Genomic DNA, 8,671 nt, shown 5'->3' on the forward strand with positions numbered 1-8,671 from the left:
TCACCGGCGGGTACTTGTTTCACTGCCGTGAAGCCGTCCAGATTTCATTTGTGCTTTATCGAGTTTGAGTTGGAGGACCGTTAGGGTTTCTCTATTATGCGGATTTAGATTGGTACTCATCTAACAATTTCGTCGATCTTAGCAGGGAGTGCTTGTGTTGAAGACTTAGTAGTTTTGGTTTATTTTTGTATTTTTTAATAAAATCTGTATTTCCTTCGGGCTTTGATATGAAATGAATTGAATGTGTTAAAAAAAAGAAGGATGGGATTAAATTGGGAGAAAACATATGGGGTCCACCTCGCAAGGGGTAGTCCCATAATCCCACTGTTAAAACAAACGAGAAAAAAAGGATGGGATTAAATTGGGAGAAAACATATGGGGTCTACCTTGCAAGGGGTAGTCCCATGATCCCACTGTTAAAACAAACGAGGAGGTGGGATTATGTTATGGTTGAGACCATATGCATATAATAAAACCAACCCAAGTCACCCCTCCTCTAGGTTGAGAAAATTTTCAACACCATGTAAGAGAGGCGTTACAAATAACCGTTGCGTTGGAAATTTTATCATGTTGCATTTTGGGTAACAAATCATGCAGTCCATCATTCATGAGCATTTTTTTTTTTTTTGTCCATATCAACAACCATAATTTCCAATCAAAAGTTTCTTACTAATTTTCATACCGTACAAAAATGCCTAAACGGGATCTCCAATTAAGAAGCACTTCCTATTAAGGTCTACATTATTGTCTTGTTTATCCTGCTTTAATTAATTCCATATTAGTAACTAATAGGCGCCCGTAGATCTTTCAAAAAAAAATAAAAATAGGCGCCCGTATCTCTCGCATATAATTACCATAATCTATAATTATTTCATTTTTAATTTATTAAAATATTTTCTCTTCACAAAAGTGTTTTCTTTGGGTTGCCTTAACTCAGCGATAAATATAAGAATATATCTCTTCCACGCCTATACCTATAAAACTCTCTCTCTCTCTCTCACTCTCTCTCTGCAACTTGCAACAACAGAAAAAGAAATGCTTCCACATCAAAACTTCTCCTACGGGCTTCAGTCCATTTGGAATGAAGAAAGTCTGGTTCAAAAACAAGACTCGACGAAGAGGATGGGAATGGACAGAGATTCAATTTCAAGGGCCCAAAAGCAGAAATCAGAAGCAGCAGCAGCAAAGAAGCACGCCAAAGCAGAGCAGCTGCGAAGGAAGCGAATCAACACCCATATCCATACACTCAAAAAACTCCTCCTGCCAAACGTGACCTCCAAAGTAACTCTCTCTCTCTCTCTCTCTCTCTCTCTCTCTCTCGTATGCGCGCACGTACACACACATTATTTGCCACGGCTGGGAAAATTTAAACTTTAGTATAAATATACATTTTAAATTTTGTCCTTCAATATATAAATTACAATTCTCACAACATATTAAAAGTCTGAAAGACAAACTTTGGAGTGATTTTATATAATATCAAAACAGAGTGTAAAATTGTTTCTCTATCTTTATTGCCAACTTTTTTGCATTTTGCTTGCACCCAAAGAATATATATATACAGTCATTTTCAAATGAGGAGGTCCTTATTTTACTATAATATAAAATAAGAACCTCTGCATTTTTCTCATTTTCCGTTCGAATTTCGATGATTTGAGCTGCTCAATGTGTTCAGAACGTGATTTTAAGAATACCCGCAAGGAATCAGCAAAAAAAATGACCGGGAAGGGCTTCCTTCGAGCAGTTTTTATTTGAACCGTTCGATAAAAACAAACAAAAACTGCTCGGATGAAGTCTTTCTGGTCTTTTTTTTGCTGATTTCTAGCGGGTACCCTTAAAATCACGTTCTGAACACATTGAGCGGCTTAGATCATCGAAATTCTATCGGGAAAGAGAGGTCCTTATTTTATTAAGTTAAGATGGTCCTTAGGAGAAGGGGACTCTGTATATAACGGTTATTTCAGGTCGTTCCCATGTTTATTACTATATATATAAACGGTTATTTCAGGTCGTTCCCATGTTTATTACTATTGTGTTTGACTTCAAATGGTGTTTGAATAACAAAATTGATGCATGCATGTATTTGTAAATAAGTGAAAGGTAAAAGTCATTAATCTAATTTGTCCAATCTCAACAAACCTATTACTTATAAAATTGTTTATATCTTATATTCCGTAATATATAATGTATCATAAAATTTTGTTTAATAGACCTAATAGATCGAGATCTATGAAATAAGATTCATATTTATAAATTAAAAAATCTAGATAGGTTTTTTAGAGATCCGAAATATTGAAAGCAGTAATGCTACCCACACAGATTTTGTGCACAGATTTTTTGTGGGGCCCACTACGGGTTCCACACAAATAATCCGAGCCGTTCATTAAATGTAAAACATTTTTTCAAGGGCTCCCGCAAAAAATCAGCTCAATCCGATACTCATAGATGCTTGATTCAATCATTTAACTTTTCATTCGAATCTCAGGATAATGAAAAGTTAAATGATTGAATCAAACACTTATAGATATCAGATTGAGCTGATTTTTTGCGGGGGCCGTTGAAAAAATGTTTTACATTTAATGAACGGCTCGGATTATTTGTGTGGGACCGGTAGTAGGTCCAACAAAAAATCTGTGCACAAAATCTGTGTGAACAGCATTACTGTATTGAAAGTAAGCAAATGAATAGGAGTGGGGGTATAAATATTCAATCGGATATTCTAACGTGCGCTTAGCGGCGCTGAATATTCCCGGCGGACAAAAGTTTCCGTGTCAAAGTATTGTCCTTTCCTTTTGACACAGTGGGACAAAAAACCATGAATACACGTTTTGTACATTTTTGGAATTACACTTTTAATCCATCTCTTATTTTACATTTCTCATTACCCTATGTCCCTATTTCTCCTTCTTTCCTCTTTTGACCGTGAAAAACTATAACTAAATGGGGATGATTAGAGTGCCGGTAGCGATCAAATTGGTATTTTCTTGTTCTTATTATACCGCTTCAAATATCAACTAATTCCGATACTAATTCTACTTTTCAGTAGCGGGAGTTTCAATTATGTTCAAAACAACTTTTTAGGACACTGGGGAATGGGAATGTTCTCACTAATCAAACATGTGAACGATAGCTTTTTGACTCTGTCCTTGTTCAAAAAAAAATTGCATTTGTTAATTTTGTGCTAAACTTTTATTTGTTATAGATTCGTCTCAATGAGAGGAATCAAAAAAGTAAAAAATTACGACATTTACACAAGCATTTTATGAAATATCCAAGAGAAATTCTTTTTCTCATCGAGACGAACCCATATAATACATAAAAACTTGATGAAAAACTAACGAACGTGAATTTTTTTTGAATAAAGACAATATCAAAAACTTATGGTCCATAATTTGTTGCTTAGTAGAAACGCCCCCTAAAAAGTGCTAACTAGAAATGTAAACTCGTCACTTTTGCTCATTACTTTTCGTCTGCATGGGACAATCTTTTTAGGACTCTAAAAATTGCTAATTAGAAACAAAAGTACGAGATGGTGGAATCACAAGGTTGGGTTCTTGGAAACTTAATTTATTTTTTGTTTTGTGTGTGTTATTCGTCTTTTCTGTTTTTGTTTTTGTTTTGCAAGATATTTTTTGGATTAATTATCTGTCTTGACAAGAGCAATCTTAAAAGTACAAAATTATGAACAAAAGCAAAAAAAAAATCACTAAAGACAAAAAAAGTATGAAACTGTCTTATTTGTTTAAAGTGCCATCTTATTTGGATTTTTTCAACATTCGTCCATATTTTTATATTTTTCGATTCGTCTCGTTGAGGCAAACGACTAATGCAAAAAAATAGGACGAAATGCTAAATAAACGTTACGAATAGTAAAAAAAATACATAAATAAGTTTCAGACTTATTAGTTTACAAGAACGCAACCATAATATAAGATGAATAAGTTGGGTAAACTCCACGTTAGGATTGTGAAGATAGCAAAAACTATTTCCTGGAAAAATGCGAAGTTCATGCAGTTCTTCTAAAGGGTGAAAAGGAGAAGGCATTATGGACAGGGGTAAATTATGTAATAGCAAGAAAACTGAAGGGGTTATTGGCGTTTTTCCCATAAATTTTCAGTACCACCTGACACACTTAGTAGACATTTCCTATAAAGATGGTTGGAATTGACATTTACATTGTCCCTTGACATTTAAATTGGGACAAATTCTACTTGATTGCAATATATTCATAATTTATTAATTTTATCCGGCGCATTATGGCGCCCATTAGAAAAACCCGATATTCAAATCCCGGATAAAGACAAATTTATTCCGGTTTTTTAAGACTTCTAGACACTCGACCTTTGTTTGGGATGTTTCAATAGTCAACCCTTTTTTTCATTTTTTTTATCCTTCAATAGTCAGCCTTTTGTCCTGGTATTTTGTTGGAGTAGTTGTGATTCCTTTTCCCGCTTTTGATGTCACCTAACGGAAGGGGTGATGTATGTATGAATTAAACTGTGTAAAATAGGACGAAGGGAGTAACTCTTTTTGATTATTCTGGTTTGGTAAAGTGAGAGAAAAATTAAAAATCATAGTAGTACATTAAAGACAAAATAGAATTCAGGCCTTTGGTAACTGTGTAATTTTAGATGATTCTGAAGGGGCTGTGTATTGTCAATATTTGCAGAAGGTGAAGGCGTCCATACTGACGGAGACGATCTGTCAACTGAAGGAATTACATAAGAGGGCGGCTGACGTTGCGCTGCAACAGTACGGACACGCCGACGTGTCGGGATGTTTCACGTTTCCCGACGGGAGCGATGAGGCGACTGTGAGTCGCTGCGAAGGAGGCGAGGGCAAAACGGTAAAAGCAACGGTCTGCTGCGAGGACAGGCCAGGTCTGAACCGGGACCTGACGGAGGCATTCCGGTCCGTTGGAGGGAAGCCGGTTGGGGCGGAGATGGCGACGATCGGTGGCCGTACGAAGGCTGTGGTAGTGGTGCAGTGGGCTGAGGGCGGTGGAGAGGAGGAGGAGATTGGGTTGTTGACGAGGGATTTGAAGGCGTTGGTGGAGAGCGGGCCTTTGGGCTTTTATCGTTTGGGCCAGATAGGGAGAGTTAATGGCCGTACTGGATTGGGCCTTGAGATGTCGAGGAATAACCGGGCTTGGATGTATGGTTCGTTTGGGCGTACTGTTTGATTGGTTGAAAAGGAAATAGAGAAAATGACGATAAATGACATGTTTTGATAATTAATATTTTCCAAGAACATTTTCAATATTAACAAATGTTTTTAGCTTGTCCTTAACGGGTATTAATTATCAAAACACGTCTTGGGCCGTCATTTTCCCGAGGAAAAATATAGTAGTGTTTGATTAGAATGATGAATATAGTTTGTACATAAAAGAAGGAAATTGAATGATAAATAATTTGTACATGAAAGAAGGAAATTGAACATCAAGCGATTTACGAGATTACCTTGTTCGTTTGGGGGTCTCAAAACTTCTGAGTATGGTTTTCAATAAATTTTCTCTATCTCTTTCTTTCCACTCATTACTCTTAAAAACCTCCATCATGTCATAGATTTTGTAATTTGATAATTCATAAAATGATACCAAATTAATGGTGATGAGTTATGGCTCTTTACTTTCTTTCTTTTTTTTGATACGTGGCTCTTCATTCCATGGGCATGTTTGTTATGATCGGATGTGTGCATGGATGGATTGGAACACATATTGAAAATATTGAATATATGTTGTTTGGCTAAAATATTTACGATTTTGATTGAACATGACTCGGATATATAATTTCATGAAATATAAAAAGTTATGCAATACCTTGTGTGAGTATTTATTATTATTATTTTTGTTTGTTGTCGCATCATTCACTGGCAGGGTGCTCCTTAAAAGTCACAGAACTTTGTATGGGCCCCTAAAGGAGTTGAGAGTAACATCTAAAATGTTTCGAACTCGAGTTCTTGAGAAGGAGCAAATCCTTATTCCCTCCCAACCCCTTGGGGTTTATATCATGTGTTAGTATGGCCTTGTTCCTATAAGAGCTTTAGAGGCTTTTTAAGTTTCGTCCTTATTTAAATTTTTACGTAATTTTGTGTCAAATTTTTTGAATTATTGTTTCATTTAGTTGAGACAAATTGAAGAAGTTAGAAAAAAAACTGAGCTTTATCTTGGATATTTCTAAAAATATTTGGGTAAAAGTAAAAAAATTTTACTTTTCCGATTCCACTTGTCGAGACGAATCAATAATCCACAAAAGTTTGACGCAAAACTAACAAGCGCGAAAAAATTTAAATAAAGACAAAACTAAAAAGCCCCCCAAAAAGCCCCTACAGCTATTAGAGGAACAAGGCCAATTACTTTTAATTTGATCACTACTAGTTCGGTGAGATAGTATATCTAGTGGTGTTAAATCTTTCTTCACTATTAGTTCTGTCAAACAAGCTGGCCGTATATGTAAGAAAACATGATAAAAGAGAACAATTTCTTATGGAGCAGTTATTTTATAATATGTCTATTTGTTTAATGATTGTGGTGGTTTTCTTCTTCAAGATTTCCTCTCTCTTTTTTTTTCAAAATTAAGATGACGGTTGTTCTCCTCTCAAAATTTGAAACATTAACTATTTTGCCTTAGAAAGGGCAAAAACATCACCCAATTGTATATTGGGGCCTTGGTGGGTCACTGGGAATGATGAATAGTTGATAACTTACTAATAAACATCACCCAATTGTATAAAGCGTCTTTTACCTCTGAGTTAGATCCATTTGTGTCATTCTCTGTTCTACGATCGAATGGACTAAAGAATGTATTTGTAAAGTGAAGCAAGTATAGAGTGTTTGCCATCCCATATATAAGTCTCCTTCTTTCTTCTTCTTCTTCTTCTTTTTTTCAATAATTAAATGTCTGAAGCAGGTTGCATGCACCTCGACTAATTCCGCAATCTTGAATTTAATGACCGAGCAAATTCTCTGGTCTCTTTCAATTATCATTGTTCTAGAGTAGGTGAAATTCCTCAAATTTTATCAGCATCAGCACTTGTTTATTTTATATTCTCTCACCTCAATCTGAATTTGCTTCTTGAAAGGAAAAAAATCGTACTGATTTTTTGAACATAAAAAATTGTAGCATTTGGGTATTTTTAGAATGCATTGGATGGGTTTGTATATGAGTTAAATTTAGTAAATGATAAAGCGTTGGCCTATTTTTCTAGCCATCTAGGAGTGGACCCTCCCAACAAATTAATGCATTATTTTCATTTTTTTAATATCAACTTAGGCCTCATTTTGCTAAGATTTTTATTTTTTAAGTATTTATTTTCTGCTTTACAAGACATGCAGGTCATTCTTTCACCAACATATCACTTTTATACTTATTTTAGTTAGCAAAACGGAGCCTTAATAAATGGAGGTAGCTATTTTACATAGTTTACATTTTAGCTTATCCATAAAACTTTTCATAGTTTATAACATATCTTAAGCCTTAATAACTAAGTGAAGTGAACTCTAACTTCAGCTATTTGAACACTTTTAGAGCAAGTCCAATGCTAAATGGATAATGGCCATAGCCGTTTCTACAATTTGGCACTTGTAGGAAGGGTCAATGGACGCGACTGTTGATCGTTTGACTAGTCAATGGGCATGTGACACGTATACGCATCCTTCGCGGGATTGACGATTTGATCGATGAACCCTAGCTCATGACGTGGCACCTCAATCATGCAACACGTGACCCTGCGCATCGGAGCCACGTGCTAGCCATCGCTATGCTGCGCCCATATGAGGGTTGCGAGCCCATATTCCTCCTTTAAGGAGAGAACTGTATTTATACAAGTGAGTACTTGGCGCGGTCCCAACGTAATGGAGACAATAACGCAGTTTAACCAAGATACACTAACAACTTGCCCAGACTCTAATGTCTGCTCTGGCCTTTAGGCAGGACCCTAGGGGCCCCTTGAGGCTTGGCAGCGGTATTGGTGCGATCGATCAGGTCACGACCTTGCCCTAACAAGAATGAGTAGGATCTAGTGGCTTGGTGGCTATAAAAGAAGGAAAGGATCTCCGCGAATAAGAGGATACACTTACCGTCATGCTCATGGTCATCGCGAGGGTTGCAACACCTCGGCGATCAGGGGGTACGGAGGGGACACGTGTCATTTTATCAACGCGCCACTTGGCGCCCAAGCATTAGCTTGTATGGTCTATAAATATGAAACTTCTCTTTATCAAATCCCAAAGATAAAGCTCATTGTGAATATTCCCTAGAGAGAGAAAGTTGGTGAGCATTGATTCCAAAGGGAGTCTTATCCTCCTTTCAGGGCTTTATTGTCTTTCCTCCTTGGGATCTTGGGTTAAGGTCTTCACTGCCTATTCCCTCTCTGTTCACCACTGCTCTCTTCTTCACCCTTCTAGATCACTTCTCTCATCCCTTCCCATTGACTATTCCAACCTCTTCGGCGCATTTATTCCTAAGGGATATTTGTCCAGCACATCTATTCCTAAGGGATATTTGTCCAATCAGATTTCAGACCAATCCTACAGCACCAAAAGGTAATTTTTTGCCAAATTTTGCCACTCACTCTCAGGTGGTTCTATTTTAGCACCGAAAGATGATTTTGTGCCAACTTTTGTATCAAAACCAATTGTGATTGGTGAGGTATGGTTCCAACTGATGATAAA

General features: G+C 36.6%; 1 protein-coding gene across 1 annotated transcript; it reads left to right on the forward strand.

Annotated features, from left to right (window-relative positions):
* Positions 1-998: 998 nt before the first annotated feature.
* Positions 999-5,276, forward strand: LOC131331377 (putative transcription factor bHLH107). The gene is made up of 2 exons (XM_058365293.1): positions 999-1,281; positions 4,670-5,276. The coding sequence occupies exons 1-2, from the start codon at positions 1,036-1,038 to the stop codon at positions 5,180-5,182; spliced, it is 759 nt and encodes a 252-aa protein (XP_058221276.1). The 5' UTR covers positions 999-1,035; the 3' UTR covers positions 5,183-5,276.
* The last annotated feature ends 3,395 nt before the right edge of the window (positions 5,277-8,671 follow it).

This window comes from Rhododendron vialii, chromosome 6a, assembly GCF_030253575.1.
Source record: "Rhododendron vialii isolate Sample 1 chromosome 6a, ASM3025357v1".
NCBI classification, from domain to species: domain Eukaryota; kingdom Viridiplantae; phylum Streptophyta; class Magnoliopsida; order Ericales; family Ericaceae; genus Rhododendron; species Rhododendron vialii.

Excerpts from the sequence above, each read along its gene's own strand:
- LOC131331377 (XM_058365293.1), top strand. The coding sequence starts at position 1,036 with ATGCTTCCACATCAAAACTTCTCCTACGGGCTTCAGTCCATTTGGAAT. Across the intron at positions 1,282-4,669 it reads TGCCAAACGTGACCTCCAAA|AAGGTGAAGGCGTCCATACT; the intron begins GTAACTCTCTCT and ends CAATATTTGCAG.